Consider the following 20,624-nt stretch of genomic DNA (forward strand, 5'->3'; position numbering starts at 1 on the left):
CACAGGTGTCCTCATCAATACACTGAACAGGGATTGTTATATCCATGCTCTTAAACCATGAAACATGACTGATATTAATTTATCATTCTGAACATTACATTTTCAAAATTGCAGAAGCAAGTCTCTAGTATTTCCTTTATAATTCCACCTTAGAAAAGAAAAATCCTTGTCTTCCTGTCTTTGATTAAGTCTTATTAAAGTTTGATAAACTCTATCTTCTCCCTTTAATAGACTATCTCCAGTACCACTTTTTCAGAACCATAAAAAGTGATTAGCTACAGCCTTTTTGTTTAAACCAAAATTCATGTAATACATAATCTGTTTTTTCTGCATTTAAGACAGAATTTTTCACACTGTTTACATTAATAGTGAATTTAATATTTTTTAAAAGTACATTGAGCACACGTAGCTTCATACTCAGCTGAGAACATTTTTTCCATGTTTGAGATAAATAAGCAAGTCTTTTTATGAATGCAGTCTATGAGTGAGGAGCCTTTTAAATATCTACCCTCCCAAAGTAAGTAAAAGTGGTTTCCTGCTATAAACACACACGAAACAATTACTGCGATGTAACAGGTTACAGGTGTCTAGGAAATACTCAATGCTACTGAATGATAGCACAGATTCTTACCAGTGTACAAAGTCTTCAATTTTACATGACCTATTTAAATACAACTCAAAGTAAAATTAGGAGTTTTATCAGGGAGAGGGTAAATAGAGAGAAATCCTTTTTTTAATCCAGGTTTTTGTGGACTAGACCATAGTGACTGCCATAATTTCAAGTGATTACACTCACAGGCCACTGCCAAGTCATAAATCAAAGCACTGATGTTTCTATGCACATTGTATTCCAGTGACAGGACACCAGAGAGCCCCTCCCAAAGCCTAACACATGAACAGAGCAGGCTGTCCCTCCTCTGCTGGCTCAGCTGTTTATCTGCACATCCTGGGATCCTGTGGGAAAGGCCATGGCTTGGGAGAAACTGCTGTGCTGCATTGTAATATCTGCTGAACAACTGTGCATGGCCTTTGCTTAGTTACAACTGTTATACTGGAAGCACACGCTGCATCCTCCAGTTCACCTCTTATTCCTGACTAATGGAACACTGAAATGGTCTCACTGCTGACCAAAGGACCAAGAACAGCTTTTTGGAGAGAAAAAAAGCCAAAGAGAGTCAACTGTATAAACTTCAGAGAGTCCTTGGGATCCTCTGGAGTTTAGACATGTGGAATGCAACTGGTTTGTGTACAGCACAGCAGGGCTGGGAGTAACTGCCAAGGTTTGCAGACCTTGGGGAGTTATTATATAATATAAAGCAATTGAATTGGAGATGCAGTCACTCAATAAACCTGTTGAGTCACCTGCATTTAAAAAAATGCACAAGGTAAGTTTGAACAAATTAACAGAAGCAAAAAAAGTCTTTATCAGAGATTATTATGACCAATGCAAGTAATCAGCAATCCATATGCATATTTTTTCCTTTATAATCTTATCAAAAATCCACACAGGAACTTCAGTGGTTAAAAGCATTTTCCTGATTAACTTCAGTGAAGACAGAAACAAACCCCACCCTAAATACCAAAATACAAATTGGTTCCCTTTACTTACTCTGAGGTACAGTTTAGGATAATGGTCATTTGAGAGAGAAAGGAATTTCCAGTAATCCAGTGGAGAGATAAAGTATTTTCCATTTCCATACTAGATTATATCCACAAATACCAATGACTTTATTTTGTTTTGCTTTTCTTTTCCATTCATTTAATGTGTCTTTCTCTTGACTCTCACACAAAATCCATTCCATCTGTTTCCAAGTGCATCTTCATTTTAGGTATTACTCCCATTATGATGACTAGGTTTTAAAGCTCTTTATTCACATCAGGTGTTACTACACACTGCTTTACTTCCCAAGCAAGGAGCCAGGCCCTTCAGCTGGCCTGTGGCAGCCCAGGCCCAAGGAAATCAATGGCACCATTGTAATTTGAGAGCTGCACAGGATCTGCCCCTGCTTGTTTGAACAGCAGCTTTTTTACGTCCACAAGCACGAAGGCATAAAAGTCTGCTGGAAGTTCAAATGCAGTTTTAATTTTTCTGTCCTCCTTTTCAAGCACTTTTAAAGTTATTTGGGCAGTTGAATAAAAACCCCATTTTATCCAGCTAGGCTGCAGAAGTGTTTAGTACAGTTCATTGCAGTAGGAGTGCTTGATGGGCATTTCCAGGCTGCTCCTTCTCCTGAGAAGCATCATGAGGATCCAATTAATTAACGTCAGAAAAACACTTTGAAGATAAGAAGCACTTTTTGTGATGATTTTCTTAAAGAACCAAGGAGCTTTTGTTTCAAAAGCCAAATTCTGGATGGAGGCATGAAATACAAACCCATACACTGGTGGATTTCAGCAGAAAACACCACCAAGAGAAGGTAACGGAGGGCAGCGTTGCACAGCAAGAAGTTCTAGTCATTGTTCCCACTTTCCCTCTGGAACTACTTACCATGCTGAATGAATTTTAAGCCCTAGACACCTATACTGCTATTTATGATTACTTTTAAGAGGCAGTGGCTTGAAACACTTCTGGAATATCTTAATGATCTACTGAAGTCTGGGAGCTTTTCAAAGACCAAGAAACGTGGGCAGGTCTGCTTCTGCTCATAGGCACTATGAATGCTAAACCATGCAGGAGATGAAAGCTCTGGCCTGTTATTGCATTCCCTCAGAAGATCATTTCTAGTCCATGGATATGGACTCTGTGAAAGCTGGATCATCATGACAGCCAAGAGGTTCTAAATAAACATTTAATTCCATTCCGTCATTTCTGCTGGGGATGCAAATAAGCAGCACCTTTGGTAGCACCTCACTTTCATCTTTGATTTGAAACCCAATGCTTTGTAAAAGATTACTATAATTTACCTGATATACTACATACCAAAAGAGAATCTGGACTTCAGTAACTCAGACCAATTACACACATTACTATTGACATTAAACATTTGCTTGAAAACCTTACCTATAGAGTGTGTTTTCAAGGCTTTAAGTTGCCAGAGTCAGCACCTATGCAGAGCTAGTGAATTCCACTACTGCATTATTCTGCACAATTAGTGAGAGAAGTTTCACCCTTGCAAGTGGTGGCACTGAACTGCCTTAGGAGAGAAGAACAAGAGGTAAGAACTGCAAGTCAGAAATTAAAGGCTTTTTTCTGGTTTTCAAGGGAAAAAAGTAACAGGATGGTTGCTTTATAATGGAGGAGAGAAGAAAAAGCCCAGGTAGGTGGTAATGCAGAACGGATACCAGTTCTTGATAAAAACTAAACCAAACAGGAATTTGACTCTACATAAACAATGCTGTACCAATGATAAGACCACAGCAACAGGTGACTTACATATGAGCAGATGCCATAATCCGCTCATATAAACTTACAGTTCGGTGTTAATTCTTTTTACCTCTAAGACAAAATGAAAATTCAAACATAGTACATTAAAATGACACAATTCAACCAAGTGAAAAGAAAACAGCATTAGACCATTACTAATGACACCAAGTTTATCAGGAAAATCTGCATCTCAGAAGCATACACAAAATACACTAAGGAAATACTAAGAATTTTATAACATCACTGTGTAATCAAGTCTATGTTGTCTGTCACAATATTCCTGTGTTCTAACATGCAGCACTCTGAGGCTCATATTTTGACACCTTACAATCTGACAGACAGCTTATTAATGCTTTAATACTAAGCAGAGTTGAGGGTCTCTAAGCTTCTTTACAGAGTACTCCCCAGCACCTGCAGAGTTAAGGCCAGTGGAGATGCATGTACCTAATTTTGAAGCTTAGCTGCATTCCAACGTGCCTGATTTGGGTTAGACCTCATAGACCTCATAGATCAAATTACCACTGTTTTCTGCTTAAAACAAGTGATGAAACTAAAAGACTGAAAAAAGCCTTCATCAATTCACCTCCAGGAAAGTGTCCAATTTCTATTGCTACATCTGCATTAGGGATGATACTGAAATAAATGCTTACATCCCACTCCACACTCCCTGTCTCTTCCTCCTCAACCTTTAGATATATTCCAAGGTAGGAACAAAATGATTCCATTTGATTTCATCTTTGCTTCAATAATGTATGCAGTGGAGATGCTAAAGACACAGCACAGATTTTTGCCATAATGGAACACTCCCAAGGGCCACCACCAGGATAAGGTAATTCAATGTTGACCTGAACACATTAATGGAATTTCCCATGTTTATCTTTATAAATAAACTATCTGTAACATTCATGGCAACATACTAAATTACAAACATGTGACACTTCTTCACAAACAAACAGACCAGAATCAAATTCTGTAGTTTTCCTTTGTAGTTCTCCAAAATCTGCACAACTGCTCAGAACTGAGCTCACACTAATAGGCATGTGGAAGGAATCCTCTGTTTCGTTCACAAAGCAGTGAACCCTTGCTTAAAGTAACTCACAAACTTTGAAGTTTCAATGCAAAATAGCTCTCCCTCTAATAGAGCTAACTGCTGGCAGAACAATAAACTAGGTCTGGTGCTCATTAGGACTCTATATCAAAACAATCCACGAGCAACTCTTCTGAACTAGAGACTCAAAAGCTTCAGGGATGAACTATGATGTGCTATTTAGTGAGGCAAGGGTTAGAGGAAAAATTGATTTCTCACTGTATCAATAGATAAAGTCAGATGAAACCACAAGTTCTTATGACGACGTGCTTTTGTTTCAACTGACACATGGGAGACTTTTCTTCAAAAGTCCACTTTGCTAAAAATGCAACAGAAGATTTTGAAGCTGAAAAGTTACAGCCTCTTGACACAGATTTAAGAACTGCATCATGCTTCTCAGTTTTGGTTTTTTGTTTCATAGGCAGAAGACAACTGAAGAAAGGTAATGCGTGTTCATAAATTTAAGCTCAAACCAAACAAATTTCCATGACTTGGCCTTCCCCTATGTTAATTAGGCCTAGGGAAGGAAAGAAAAAGTATTTTGTAAGAACAATCAAAATATCTGAGGAACTATCATTCTGAATATAGAACAACCTCTTCTAGCTGTGCCAGACACTTGAGGAAAATTCAATCCCCCTCTGCAATATGAGCCTAGAAGAAAACGACGAAGTGTTATGACAGAAATTCAACAGTAAACTTTCAATTCCACTTACTGAAGGAATCTTTATTCTGCAGTCTGACTGAACATCTGCAGACACATTATACACTAAGGTGTTGTTGCCTTAGGTCCTTACAAGTAATTGTAATGACAAGGCCTCATTTCACCACTAAAAATGTATCTCTTTTCCAAGTTTTCCAAAGCTTGGGTATGGCTTATCATTTAAATGTTCCCATGCTTGGTTAGAGTCCTTCCACCCAAAGAACAGTTCTGCTCTTGCTTCTCCCTGAGGCTCACCTCCCATGATTTCAGTGGAACTCCTCCAGAGAATCCTTATTTGAAGTTACATTCAGGTGTTCCTTGCTCTGGACCTGCAGAAGGTTTTACAGGTGTGGAGGAACCCTCATGCCACAGCAATCACACCAAGTGACAGAAAGCTGCCTCAGGGCCTGTGTTCTCTTCCAGAGAAGAGCTGATGTGGGGGAATGGAGTGAAGGAAATGGACTAAGGATTAACCCCAATGCACAGCAGCTGCAGCTGGACTGTTATGCCATGAAAACCTTTCCCTAGCACTTCATGGTTATCAGTGGTCAACAGATACTCAGATACTCTGTCTTGGGGTTCCTAAGCCATGCTAGATTAGCTGTGCAAGCTGGCAACCTTTGCCAGTCAGCTCATTAAAAACCAGCCCATAATCTCATAGCAGACATTCACCTGACCCACATCTCTCAAGCACACTCCCAACATTTTCAGAATTACAGTCGTTTGGTATTAAAAATTGGAGTTATGACTGGGGGGCAACTACTGCTGCCATGGGTACAAATATGAAAGGGAGACTGGGTCTGTAGTGCTTCTAAGCACCCAAACTCTTCTGACACAAAGTGTTTGAAGTAATATTCAATAGAAAACAAAGACACTGGGCAAGTTAAGAAATAAAGGATAAAGTTTAATCTCCCCTGACTAACTTAATCATACAGTCTATAAATCAAGTTTTAAATCCCCATATATATTGTGTATTAGAAAAGACTTGGATTTCTTCTGGAATTTAATGCTGCAATATAAAAATATTCTCTGCAGATGAAATCTCTTTATTGGATCCAACCATGAAGCCACTAATCATGTAGAATTTCTACTGGGTGATTATTTTACTAAAAGAGATTTTGAAAAGGGTAAAACCCAAAAATGTTGAAACTGAGCAGTTCAAAGGGAAATAAGGAACGGGAAAAAAAAGTTTCTTTTACAGAATCAAAGATGTAAGAGCACATTCTATCTGACTAGATCAAGGGATGCTTAAGGAACAAAGAAAGGTTTTTTGCTATCCAAAAGAGAATTTTGCTCAGAATAAAACAAGATTAGAGAATCAAAGAATGCTGCACAGAAATATCTATGACAATTGAAACCAGGTTGTCAACCATTTTTTCTTAAGTTTTGTAGTGTAGCATTTGAACAACTATTTAAATTAGTAACAACTTCTCCTCTTGGCACGAAAGGAAAGAATTGTGTCTTCATGAGATTTGGGAATTTGCCTATGGATACTTTATGAATTTGGACGGACTCTGGTCATTCTTTATGCACAGCTAAGTCAGAGAATAAAATTAATTTTGAATTAAAATTTGTAAGAAAAGGAGAATAGTATTGTATCAGGCCAATGACTACACCTTGATAACAACTTTATAAGGTAGTGTTTACTCCAGGTAAAACACAGCTGAGCAATAGATTACATAGGAAGGATTTTAATCAACTCTCAAAGCTAATGACTTCCAAAGAATACATGACATTTCCAACACAGCCCCTTATAGGCCTTCTTAGAGACAAAGGAAGAATGGAATGAAAGCTGAGAGTCAGCTGCATTAGTGAGAGGAGAATTCATGTTACAGGATAGTGGTCAGTGCCATGAAATACATACTCCAAAAGGTGCTCCATTAGCACCCACTCTTCAGAGAGCTTAGGTTTTCTAAGAAGCCTTGAACAGACAATGTGCTGATATTCCAAACACTGTGTGCCCTTCAAATGAGTGTTTTCATGGAAACTGCTTGGTGGTTTGGTCATCAGCTAGAAGACAAAAATAATCTAAAGCTTCAAGATCTAAGAAGTTCCCATTAACTAGGTTCAGATTAATAAAAAAGGCTCAAACAGCCCATCTCTTTCATGTTTTAATGCATCTTCTTTGAAATTTTTGCATTCAAGTTCCTTGGTTCTGTCCATAACTGGAAACAGAAATCTAATCAAAACACTGTGAGAAAGGCTGAAATTAAAGATTTTGGGGTCTGACAAGAAGCAGGAAATACTGAAAATCTTGCAGAGCCAATTCTCCAGAGGCTTCCATGCCAAGGGGGTTTGCAAAGTTATGTAAGCAACCAGACTGCTGGGTGCTTTACAAGTCAAACTGAACAACCAGCCTTTCTGAGTTTCCTCTCACTATTTTGCATATTTCTCTTTATCCGTCTCCCTTTCAAAGCAACCTTTCCCTATTTCACGAGAAGGAAAAAAACCCATTCCTTTAATACAGAACTTACGAAACAAGCACCTCAGTGGGACCCATTGCTGCTGGCTGCTGTTCAGATGATGTATTTGCAGGGCAGATCATCAAAGCAACAGCAGGCTTCAGCTGCTGCTCTGTTGTAGCAAGTGCTGTTTTTGTAAGAACAGTGCTTACAGACAAAGGGTAAAAAAATGTAACACCACCTCTGTCATATGATGACACAACTAGGAAACACAGGAAATGAAAACGTGATTTCTATGGGTTTCAAAACTGGTCATGACCACTGCCACCAATGAGCAGGTATGAGCCAAAAAGCACAGCCAGCATAGGCAGCTGGAAAGAAACATTCATATTCTTCTTCAAGATGCAGAGGATAAAGGCCAAGAAGATGTTTACCTGGAAAACTAGCAACATGAAGAATTCTCCCAGAGATTCAGGCTAGATGGAAAGTGATGAGCCTCCCAAGCAAGGCACCTCTTGCTCAGCACCCCAACTCAGGGCTATCCCTCGGACCTCCTGCCCTCAGCAAACAAGGAGAAACTCATTTTGAAGCTCCTAAGTGAAAACACTGGTGGGTAGTGACTTGCAGGAACTGTTTTGTAAGTAAGTGGTGGAAAACTGTGACACACAAGTTAACCCAGGTTTAACTTGAGGCCAGAGGAAAGAGTATTTCCCATCACACACATGAGTACCAAAGTCTGTCTTTTTGTATTTTTTTTAAGATCTGCCACTTAATCTGTAAAAAGGAATAAACTAGCTTTTGAGAGAGATCCATTATTTCTTTTGTATGTTTTCAAAATGTGCCTGGAACCCTAAAAACCACTATGCAGAGTATTAGATACCAGCTGGCTATTTAATGAAGCCAGAAGGGAAAAGGTCACCTTGGAATTTACTGTAATAAGATAACCCTGCCAGAAACTCTCAATTTTAACTATTTAAGCAACACCAGTATTGAAAAAATATATGGTCAGCAAAGAATAATGTCCTGGATATATTCTGTTCAGACTAGAGGTCATTACACCAGGTAAGATGCTTGTGCAACTTGAATTCAGTGGAGTTGAATTCATTAACACCAGGGTTGAATTTCATCCAAAGTCTTAACAGCTTCAAGGGTTTTAGTAAGTGATCATCCCAGCCAAGTAATATATGTTGGCTACAGTAAGATGGACATTTATTCAGTGAAAGAAACACTCCCTGCAACGAATTATTTTGAAACTATTTTAGGGACAATAATTGAAAGGATATTGAAGTGTAAGTGTGTGTACAGGGAGAACTGGGCAACCCAATAATGAAATACAGGTGAGAAATGCTAGAAAGGGAGTATTACACAACTTTATTTGCTTTGATATACTGTCTCCTATTAGTTTTTAACCCTTTTGCATGAGAAGCAAACTCGTGTTAGTCGTAATTCTCCCTGGTAGCTTATCCATACATACATTATCTGCAGACACAGGAATACAACCATGAAGAGCAAGATCCAAACACAGACTGATCCAGAACTTCTTGCCAGAATATGCTTCTAAGAATCCTGTCATCTCCAGGCATAAAACAGAGACCCCTCTACCTCTCCACCATTGCCTTGAACCCCTCAAACAGATGTGGAAGCCAGACTGGCTATGGTAAAGGTAATTAACACCACTTAATGGCAGAGCAAGCTGTAGGCCCCACACATACTAAAACTGCAGTTTTCAGAGGAAGACCATGAAATGATCAAAATCCACCATTTAAACACATTTAGCTATAACCAACTAACCACAATACCACACTTTTCAGCTCAAGGAAATGCAACCTACTCAATTTGTCAGGCCAGCATACCCAGTCTAAACATAAATCCTGAAGGGAATCTGTCAGCAATTAGCATAATACTAGGTCACAGGCACTGAACTGGGTAGTTGCTAAAACATGCATGTTTGTCTGATCAGATCCTGGGCTTCTGTGTGTAAAACAACAGTCATGGAAAAGCACTTTCCTGGATAGGTCAGCATCAGACACTTCAGTATCGGGGCTGTTTTAAATCCCTGGTGAGAAAGACAAGTCTCTTAGGAGACCTGTGTTGATTTCAATTAAAGCATGGCCACCCAGAGAGCAATTAATTAAAATCATTATTAATTCAGAGAATCAATATATCTATAACTAGCAATGCTAACTAACTAAACTGAATTAAGTGGAAAAAGTCAGAATCTTCTCTGCTCATCAGGTCTCTTCCAAAACTGACATTGAATTGAAACTTTTGAGGTGCCCCAAAATTTTTTAAGTGTCTATTAATGGCCAATGGGTAGAGTCAGAAAATATTTGACCAAATTTAGAATCTGAAGCACTGAAGGACAAGATTGAGTGAAGACAAAGTGATAAGGCAGGAGCCAATAACCAGGAGTTATCAATTTATATTGCCAGTTCTGTGCTTTCATAGGAATGCTTGATGTGCAAACATTTTCCAAAACCGCCCCAAGTTATTCCTGTGTAGTATTTCCTGACTCTCCAGCATTCAGGAAACAGGGACACAACAGTTTCACTAGGATACCTAATCATAAAAAGCATTTCTTAGGAACATTATTCAAAATGTTCTGCTTGAGTTTACACATTGATTGTAATTGCCTCTTCAAACACTAATAATTTACTCTGAAGTTTCCTTATGGTTTGAACTTGCTGTGTCTAATTTCAGTTTATTTAAGAAGTGATTCCTTAAATCTTTTCTCCACAGTTTGGAGCATATTGTTGGCTGTACTAGGAAATATCTTTGTTGTTTAACTCCAGCAGAGAACAGTCAAGAGTACAAACAACAAAAGGTAAAAAAAATAGTTACTCTTGTCCAGATATTGTAATTACTTTTTTTTTTAAGTAATGCATTCAGGAAGCCGCATATGCAAGAGAGACCTTCCAACTCTAATGCACTGACACATATAGGGATGCACTCAATGATTAATACAATGTTCAAGTCCTTGGGGGGGTCTCACAAGTCCATCACAATAAACATATATAATAGCATAACTTTGGGTTACAGCATTCCATAAACTCAAATGAGAAATTGCAGATTTTGGTTTTGAACAGAAATGTAAGAACTATCAATGGAGTTCTGACAATTCTTGTGCAGTGGGAGAGCCACTGAGCCCAAGGCACACTGAGGGACTGGAAGAGAAGTTTATTATAAGCAGATCCCTTGTATAAAGTTCATTCCAAGTCCTGAAAATTCCAATGTGCATCCTCTCCTCCATATTACTATATAGCATTAATTGCAGCTTTTTTTGCACAGAAACCTTTAATCTTGTGGAAAAATTAAAAAAATCATTAACAGCAATTTAAGAAAGTATATTTTGAAGTATATTCGTTGATCTAATAAGCCCCACTTGAAGGAAGTCAATGAGTATATATATATGTTATAAAGCTCTTCACATGATCACAGCAGTGCCTCTAGCAATGTTTGTCTTCGAAATTCCCTGCCAGTGTTCTAATCTAACGCCTTTATTTGCTGTAAATTTGAATCTCTAAAGTGATTTCAAAATGTTATTTTAAGTTCAAGAGCTGCTAACAATCTTTCATCATGAGATGTACTGTTTGAATGTTATTTGCTGCAGGGAATACAGAATAGAAATGGTTTTCTGAGCACCCTTCCACAGCACCATTAGTATCAGGCCCTGTTGTTTTCATACGACAAATTCCTTAAAACTATATTCATGTTCAGGCACACCAATATTCACAAGAGTGTTACTAACATCCCTTGGACTTTTGTTTAAAAAATATTAATCTGCAACTTTTATTTTAATCATAAGTTGTGTATACTGGCATGTGCTAATAGAAGATGCTAGAAATAGCAGAGTATCATTTTACAGAAAGCAGGGAAAATGGATTCAATCCAAAGATGTCTCTATCTCATTTAGTGGCTGGAATTACTTAACTCCATGAAAAACAAAACTGAAATACATAATAATTCCCTGAAGGAACTGTAATGAGCTTTACAATTAGCAGTGAAATAAATTCACTATGAAACAAACATCTTTGGAGCAAATAGCATACAGGTAAGAAACAAAATGTTAGGAGACTTGTCCAAACTTGGAAGTATCTAACTTCCCTTAGATAGGACACCTCAGAATCCCCTAAAGTCAGTGACGGCAGGCAGTGTGTCTGGTACCTTTTCCTGGACTGAATCCCAAACCCACATGACTCCACACTTGGACAACTGCCCCAGAAACAAACTGTTCCTTGAGTTACAAACACTAGCAGATTATCTCAATTAAAGTTCATTATACAGTGTATTTCGAAACTAACACATTTTCAAGCACTGTATCTTTCAATCCTGTATTAAGCTAAATTTTGATTTGAACTACTGACACCTCGTTCCCAACAGACTGCATTGCTGTTGAGGCTATGGATATGGGTAGCAACCAGCTTCTTTCAATTAGGCTCTCGAGACACAACATGCAAAAAAAGCACCTTCCAAATAATCACTTCAGATTTGTGTTATTTGGCTTTAAATTTTGCCGTTATCTCAAATCCCAAGCCCAAAGATGCAGAAGTATTCATACTCCAGCCCACATGTTTTGCAGCACAAGTGCTGTAACATACTGGTCCCACTGAAGGTATCATGGTCCTACTTAATTCAGTGGCAAGTTTCCCATGTCAGTGTATGAGAACTGTCCAGCTGATGATTACCAGTGGGATAAAAAGTATGTCTTTGTCTCTTTGCTGTACAAGACTAGCATGTGACAGAAGGGCTTTGCCAATGGGAAGGTCTGTCCAAGGTCAGCAGTTCTGTTACCAAAAGGTTCTGTTACACGTGAGCCAGTAAGAAAATACTGCTGAAAACTACTTTGAGAAGTCATTCTGACACAGCTCAGGGCTGTACAGCCTCTAGCCTTCTCTACACTTTACAGAGTTGGTAATACATAGCTTTTGCTCTTAACTGTAAAAAAATACTAGAGTAAATATACAGACTGATGAATACATCATTAATAGTTATGAATAGCTATTATATACCACTCCAAAACTGAACTGCTTTCTTTCCCAACAAACACACACTAGAAAACCAGCATGAGATGTTTCCTGGGGAATTTCAGATACACCTTTTGGCTCTATTAGAGTTAGTCCGTTTTGGCTCACTGAGAAACACTAGTTAATGTTGCAGCCCATTCTCAATTTGACTGCTAAAATATTTTCTTTCATCACATAGACACTCTTCCTACTGAAAAGCCTAAAAGGAATTGGAACCCTTGGGTGGGGGAGAAGAAAATACTACATTTGTGCTGTATGAAATTCAATTCATTCCAAACTGGGATTTTGTGAAAAGTTAATTATGAAGTCCCATGAGCAACCAGCTGAACAACCAAACAGCCCATCTTTAATCTGCATATTCTGACTACCCAGGTAAGATTCCAGAAACACTTTAAAGTTTTATATACCACTGTCATGCTTTCTCTTTTTAACAGAAGTTTATTGTTTTTGAATGGCAAGAATTAAAAAATTTAATTCTGAAATCACCCCAGCTTGTGTGCAAAAACCAAAACTGCAGTCCTCAAAATGAGCAAACCTCAGCAAGCTGAATCATATTCAGCAGAAACATTAGAACTGTGCTTTTTATGAGGGTTACAGACTTTACAAAAATGAGCAATAGACTACAACAAAACAGTTCACAAAAGCATTACGGAGAAGCTTTCAAATGTTTGGACGACTTTTAGCTGAGTTTGAAACTCGTATTCTTGCCTGCTTTTACCAGCACCTTCTGATTTTAAAGGAATACCTCCTTCTGAAAACCTTCCTGATTGCTCACTTGCTTAATACTTTTCATGAAAGTGTGGAGCTTGATGAAAACTGCTTAATGAAACCACGTGGAACTCAAGACAATCTCCTAAACAGAGAAAAGCAAGATAACTGATTCCTAGGAACGTTTGCTGTCATCTCCCCCCCAAAAAAAACCGTAGTGACCTTGAGCTGACTTCCGATTTTGCATTGAAGAAACTGTAAAATGTACAAAGTGAAAGGAAAACCAAAAGCAATCAACTTACAGTCCTTGAAAAAAAAAGAATGTTGCTTGCAAGCAGCTCTGATTGCTACAATTGGATTATGACAGAACAGGGTATTGAAAATTCAGTTTTGCAAAGCACTCAACTATATCCTTAAAGGAATGGCTGCTGGGTTATTTTTCTCATTGCTGCTGCAGCATAAGGATAATTTTAGGGTTTTTTATTATTATTTTTAAAGTTTGAGACTTCTGCTTATTACCATTAATATATTAATATTACCATTAACATATTAATATTAATATAACATTACAGTAAATGGCAGATCTGGGTTTTCAAGCTTCCCAGCTCCACCAGTGTTATGTGCACTATAAAAGCGTCTAAATTCTAAATTCTATTTTATCAGTGAGAAATCTGTGACCACCAATATGCCAAAACACCATCCTCACATTTACCATTTCACTTGTCCAGTAAGCTGTTTGATAAACCTTTGTCTCAGTTTCAGCTTTCTGATCTGCTTGAACATGTTCTTTTCTGTCCTGGTGTAACTCACCTGCCTCAATAAACCAAGTTTATTGTTTAACAATGTGAGCGGAGTGGCTTGGAGTCCTTCTAGGCTGGAATTACATCCTCAAGAATTCCTAACATGGGAGGGAGCTGGCACATTTAGCAGACTAAATCCAAACCAGCAGTTAAAAGTAAAACATATGAAATGGATAAAAACAAAAAAGAAAGAAAGAAAGAAAAGATGATAGCATAAACCAAGAGCTCAGGGGATAAGGAGTTAAGGAGTAGCTTGGGAAAGAAAAACTCTGTCACTTTCCCATACATGCCAACAGCCTGGTTATTTTTAATCAAAAATGTTACTCCCTTTCTGTCCTGCCCATCACAAAAATGTTCAAGTGGCTCAGTACATTTTAATATACTTAAGGGAATTTTTCTGCCAGCTGTTTTCAGGTGCTGGCACGTAAATCTGACAGAAAAATTGCATTCAACTCCATGATTTTATATATTAGTAATGTGACTACTTTCACTATACTGCCAAGTAAACTACATTCTCACCCATTTTCTACCAAATGTACAAGTATCCATGGAAATTCTTTAGACAGAATTATTGGTTTAGTTCATCATCAATTAAGTTTGTGTTGACAGATGCTATACAAACAGTTCTCATGAAAAAATGAATGCTGGTGAATATTGGTATATAATGTATCAAAAACCTCATTTAGGTGAAACCAGGACAAATTAGAACTAAGACCACCCAGACAAGAGGTCCAGAACATTTGGCTTTCTCGGACTATGGGTAGCTTATTTTATTTGCTCAATTTTGAGGTAACTTTTTGGTAAAATTATGGAACTCACTTTCCCAGTTCAGACTGTTGCCCATAAAACCTCCCATCTACAGGCAATGTTTCTGTAGAACTCATTGCAGCTCCAGCAGGAATTAAGGGGAAGAAAGTAGAAAGAGGGTAGAAGCAATTGCACAATGAGCACCTGCCTTTCCTGTACCTGAGCAGCAGCTGAGATGTGTTACCCACCAGAAGGGAGATAAAGCAGCTGTCCAACAAGAGGACTGTGGTTTGGAACTTCCAGTACAGCTACACAGCTCTAGCAATAACCACACCAAGCCAGCAAGGATGGCCTCAGGTAGCTCCAATCTAAGGATGGTCTAACAGGTGAAGAGAAAGGTGAGAGGCAGGTTTTGTAAATCATAACTAACTCTTCTCTCTCCAGTCCACTCTTAAGAATTGCCTACAAAACATGCACAAAATGTAGACAAACTAAGGGCTTTGTAACCTGGGAACACGATAGGTTACAGAGGGGAATGCCACAGTTCAGAAATGCACTCAAGACTGACGTAGATCTGGTATAAATTACACATATTCCCTAATTTGCAACCCACTATACATAGCTAGAAGTATACCTTAAGATGTTGTGTTACTATAAATATTCCAAGATCCTCCATGGTTTTGAATTAAGGACCTGCTTCAGAATAAACAACAGTAAAAATGACCTTGGGTTCCGTGAATACATCTTCAATATCAAATTATCTTAATAAAATTTTTATATACTTTCACTTTAAAAGAACTGAAACTTTTTGGCAATCAGAAGATGTTCTTTTCTCCTCAAGCAGTCTTTTATATTAACAAGCATCCGCTTGGCTGGATTTTTGACTGATCAGAGGAGGTTAATGATGTGGGAAAGGGAAACATCACAGCAGAACCAACTGATAGGAGACACTAAAGCCAAGTCAGACAGGGAAATAGATTGTAACAGGTCTACAGTGTTCATCATGCAAAATCAATCTAGAATTATAACCAGCCAGTTGGCTCTCATCAAAACACCTGTTTAATGATTTTTTCTCTTTCCTCTCTTCTTCTTGACATTGATTTCACACTGCTCAAAAGACCATTCCTGGCATAACCTCCACCCAGTTGCACTAGCACACAAAGCATTCTTCATTCACTGAGATGCAACTTACCCAAATAGTTGTTGCTCTTTGACATCTCAGTAATGTTGATTTTAGTAGCTCCTTCAGGAATTTCCACTATCTTGTGGTAGCCAAGATTTGTTAGCGTGTGTTTGAAAACTCCAGACACAACCTTGCAAGCAGTGTTGTCCCCTCCACATATTCCACACTTGTCAATCACCTTGTCAGAACCCAGATAGTCGTCACAGCCAATGCTCTGCAAAATAAAGTAAGATTTCTTTTTCCAAGATCTTACAACTGCAGCCTTTGGACATAACAACTGAGAATAGTATCACTTTCACAGAATAATCAATCCTGAAAGGATTTTGTGAATTAGCGTTTCAGCAATGTCTTCTGTATGGAAAAAGGCAACAAAAACCAAAGCATTCGCAGACTCAGCGTTTTTGAGTTAGCCAACAGGTTTTTACATCCTGCCAGCCAAAACCCAAGAACACACCACGAGCAGTAATACATTGATTGTGCTGATTGCACACTCCTCAGCTGAAAGAAAAGAACCTCTGAACCACATAGTTCACACAGCTGCTGCTCAGAAAAGAGGTGGACAGCTATGATTTTGTGATGATTCAAAACAGGCTTTCTACAAGAGCAGAACTACTTAATCTATAGTCCTGTCCTAATTTCCTCTAAAACTGAGTACTCAGCCTATTCTCACCAAAAGAGGTGTCTGAGAAATCTTTATACTGCATCTAGACATTTATAGAAGAAATCCACCTGTTCATCGAGTAGAAAATCTTCAACCCACTCAGAAACACACACCTGGACAGGATAGTTTAAAACGAAATAATTTCCTAGAATCATTGGGTTGGAAGGGTACCTTGAAGATGCTCCAGTTCCAGCCCCTCTGCCATGGGCAGGGACACTTTCCACTAGACCAGGTTGCTCCAAGCCACAACCAACCTGATCTTGATTTGTACAATCCTTAAACAGCTTCCCTAAGCTGAGATGCAAATGGAATCCTGGATGACCAGGGATATAACTGTGTTTTTGCAAAAACAACACTGCTGTCCATTTCTTCTAACAGTTTAAAGAACAACTTATGTGAGATAAATCAGCTTCTGTTTCGTAACAACATAGAAAACATTTCAGCAGCAAGCCAAGGAAGAGATTTGATGTCCTGGAATTTTGATACTGGTTATGGCCTAAGTATAGCCTGGAGATAAGTAGGAATTTGTGACTGGCTGGCAGCTAAACAGCATACAGACAAACCACGCTCGATTTCCTTCTGGAGTACAGGCTTGAATTTGATTTGGCTAGTGAGGAAGCTTCAGATCCTTAGGAGACAGCTTTAAGATAAGCAGCAGATATTTAACATACCTTGAATCTCATGACAATACCTTTAAGTTATTAACGAGCAGAAAATCAGCTGCATATAATTTGGAACTCTGGATTCCTCAGAATAAAATTTGGTTTTATTTGTGAAAAGCATAGAAATGCCCAACTCAGGGCTTGCTGTTAACAGGCATCATTGTACTTACGCACTGGAGACAAGACATTCCCCTAAACCCTTTAAAAACACGGCACAGCTGATCTACCAAGCACCAGGACGTACAAGAAAGAAACCCCTGCAACCCACAGACCCCCCAAAAATTACATGGGCTACTTCATGACATTGCATGAACCATTTTATCCAGCCACTTTTACACAAGGACACTGGGGGTTACAACATAGTGAGCTTCTCGGAATACCAGACATCTGGAGCTTCACTCCTACGGTATTCCATTGATAGCTTACTCAGGAGAAAGATCTGAGAGTGATCAACAAAGGAATTCCAGCAAGAAACTACAAAAATCATAAAGTAGTAGGACTTCACAGTAAGACAACTAAAGTTTGGCTTTATTTACAGTCATTGAAGCCAGTAGTAGTGTGTTCTCCAACTTCAGCACATCAATAGCAATACCAGAAAACCAATCAAAATCTCCCAGTCCTCAAAGAAAACATAACTAATTTCTGTTACAGATTTTAAAACTAAATTTTATTATCCTACTTCACCACTGTGTCCCATAATGAGATACATAATAAGAATAATGATGTCCACAAGGTGGCACTTACAATCCTTGTGAAATCAAAATGTAGGTCTTTGCAAAACAATAAAAAATTTAATTTCTTACCCCTAAACACAAAGTTTATATTGCACTTCTTTCCAAATTAGCCTTTACCACGAGTAACAACTACTGCAACTTTGTTACTAGTAATACATTCTTTAAAATTTATCAGTTAATCCAAGGATTTTTTTTTGCTTTAGAATGAAATAAAATTGTTCTACTAAACTGAAATGAAAAAGAAATCTCAAACAGTTTCTTCTTGCATCATATGCTCTCCTTGTCTGGTGACCAGGTGGACTTCATTTGTCAATCATAATAAATATTTTAATCCAAATCCTGATGTCTCTCCTCTAAAGAAACCCTCATTGACTTCAAAGTTGACATCAACTGGAATTTTGCCAAGTCACAGAAGTCAGCCTCTTTATGGATTTCACAGGGCCGAATTATATCAACTCCACAGTCTTCACAATGCAAAATTTACTAACAAATTTAAAAGACTTTTGGATTTAAGTGTGTCAAACAGAAGTATGGGGGTTTTTTTTCCCCATTCACTTGAATTTTTGTGTAAAATTAAATCACTCCCACTGCGTCTGTGGAAATGAGAAAGATCAAGTCAGGAAGGACCTGAGAAAATTTTATGTACACAAATCTTTGGGACCATGGTGATTGGGGGTGATGCCTGAAATGCAACTGCCACATCTATCTTCATTAAGGGCAAGGATAACCTGAGGCTCAGTTGCAGGGTGGTCACCCTAACAGCCCTCAGAAAGACTGCAGAGCCAATCCTCATGGGAGTTATTTCCAAACATAGGAAGGACAAAAAAAACCCAAAAAACAATACTGGAATCAACCATCATGGATGGTCAAGCTGTGCCAACAAGCTATTTTCAATGACAAGTTCAGCACATGAATGGAGAGGAAGGGATGTTCTGTGCCTTGACTTTAACGAGGCCTTCAGAGTCTCCCTCAGTATTGGTTAAGCCACACTGGAGAAATTCAGACTGGGAAAGCTGACAATCAGGTAAGCAGGCAACTCACAGACATGCTGCTCATGTAATCCTTTGCCTCCAGGCAGGAGGTACAGCAGATTAGGAACAAGGAAGCACATATTGCTTTGGCATCTGAAAGCTCTGGCTTCTCATCTTTTGGAATGGCAGTTTGCATTAGTGGACTTAAGAGTCCTTTCCCAGTCAGTCAGTTTCTGATATTTTCACCCCAACTTTTGTTTCTTGCCTTTGAAAAATCTCTCTCCTCTCCACTAGGAAGGACACTAGTTTTTCTGGTTTTTCCCTCCAAAGTCTAAGAGTCTGCCTAGAGATTGGCTGGATGGCTCTCTCCCCAATGCGTGAAGAAGCTGAGCATAATAATACTACCTGTCTCTGGCCACTGTTAAAACCTTTGACTTTCATATATGATCTTAGAGATTTAACTCCTACAATTAGATAAACGTAATTCCCTTGATTGCTCTCTGTGAAGAATATTAAATAAGACACTACTGAAGATGTTATGACTGCTAGAGGGTAATAGCCAGCACGTGCCATTTCAATAGAACAGAAGGGGAATGCCAGCACACAGCCTGTGTTTGAAGCACTTCACTATACAGACATCAGTGCAAGGTTCAGTGGTGGATGGTCTTCAGAGGAAACCAACTCAACACAGTGAGAAGCCATGGCTATACCAGAGCAAGAGGTACCTTCAGAAAACCTCCAAAGGCAGAGCACAACAAAGCCAGCAGAGCCTGCTTGTCTCACTTCAGTGTCTCACATGTCTTCAAGGTTGCAGCCTAACCCTCATTTGCTCTACAAATCAAAGGAGCAATGTTGAGAATTTACATTCAACCACAGGATAACAAACAACATTCTAATGGCTCTCACTTGATTTGTGGTTAGCTATAACCATAATTTTTACCCAAACATTTGATCCTGCTTTGGCTTTCAAATATTTCCTGCTGTCCACAGACCTAACGCTCACAAATCTTTGATGCTATTTACAGCCCCTCACAATTAGACTGTGGTCACATCCAGATGTAGTCCACTTAATTAATCACAGACTTTCTTACCTGCACAATAGCTGGTTTCATTACATATTTGTGCTTTATGCTGAACTTCACTTAGCCAGATAAGTTTCAGACAGTAAGAAGCAGCAAGCTATTCATTTTTGATAGCCTGAAGAATTCAAATTACATTTATAGCATGTAAATATGCACCAGTTTAGTGAAAAGCTACTCACATGAAGACAAATAAAGACTCTTTCACTAAGCTATTCAGTAGTTTCCTACTGGCTAGAAAATTACCTGAGAGAAAAAAGGTTTTATTCTTGTTACAGTGGAAAAAGTGAAGCCATCCAGGAAAAGTAATCATGTGAAAAGATGGTCTTAGAGATATCAACTAGTAACAGCTAATAAAAAAGGATTAAACCATCTAAAGTATGCATCTAACACTGACACCTCTGCCAAATAGGAAAACAACTTCTCACCTGTTGTTTTAAGGAAAGATACCATAAATGGGACTTGTAGCTCTCCCATACACAAACCCCGTGTAAGGTCTATG

At 38.5% G+C, this 20,624-nt stretch overlaps 1 protein-coding gene across 7 annotated transcripts in view; it reads right to left on the bottom strand.

Moving 5' to 3' along the window:
* Positions 1 to 20,624, bottom strand: part of THSD4 (thrombospondin type 1 domain containing 4) — a 279,213-nt gene that overhangs the window by 40,667 nt on the left and 217,922 nt on the right. For all 7 annotated transcript variants that reach the window (XM_069026195.1, XM_069026199.1, XM_069026194.1 and 4 more), the window contains one exon: positions 16,025 to 16,229. In XM_069026195.1, coding sequence (XP_068882296.1) covers positions 16,025 to 16,229 — 205 coding nt within the window. The remainder of the gene's footprint in view (positions 1 to 16,024; positions 16,230 to 20,624) is intronic.

The sequence above is a fragment of the Aphelocoma coerulescens genome, chromosome 10 (genome assembly GCF_041296385.1).
Source record: "Aphelocoma coerulescens isolate FSJ_1873_10779 chromosome 10, UR_Acoe_1.0, whole genome shotgun sequence".
Lineage (NCBI taxonomy): Eukaryota > Metazoa > Chordata > Aves > Passeriformes > Corvidae > Aphelocoma > Aphelocoma coerulescens.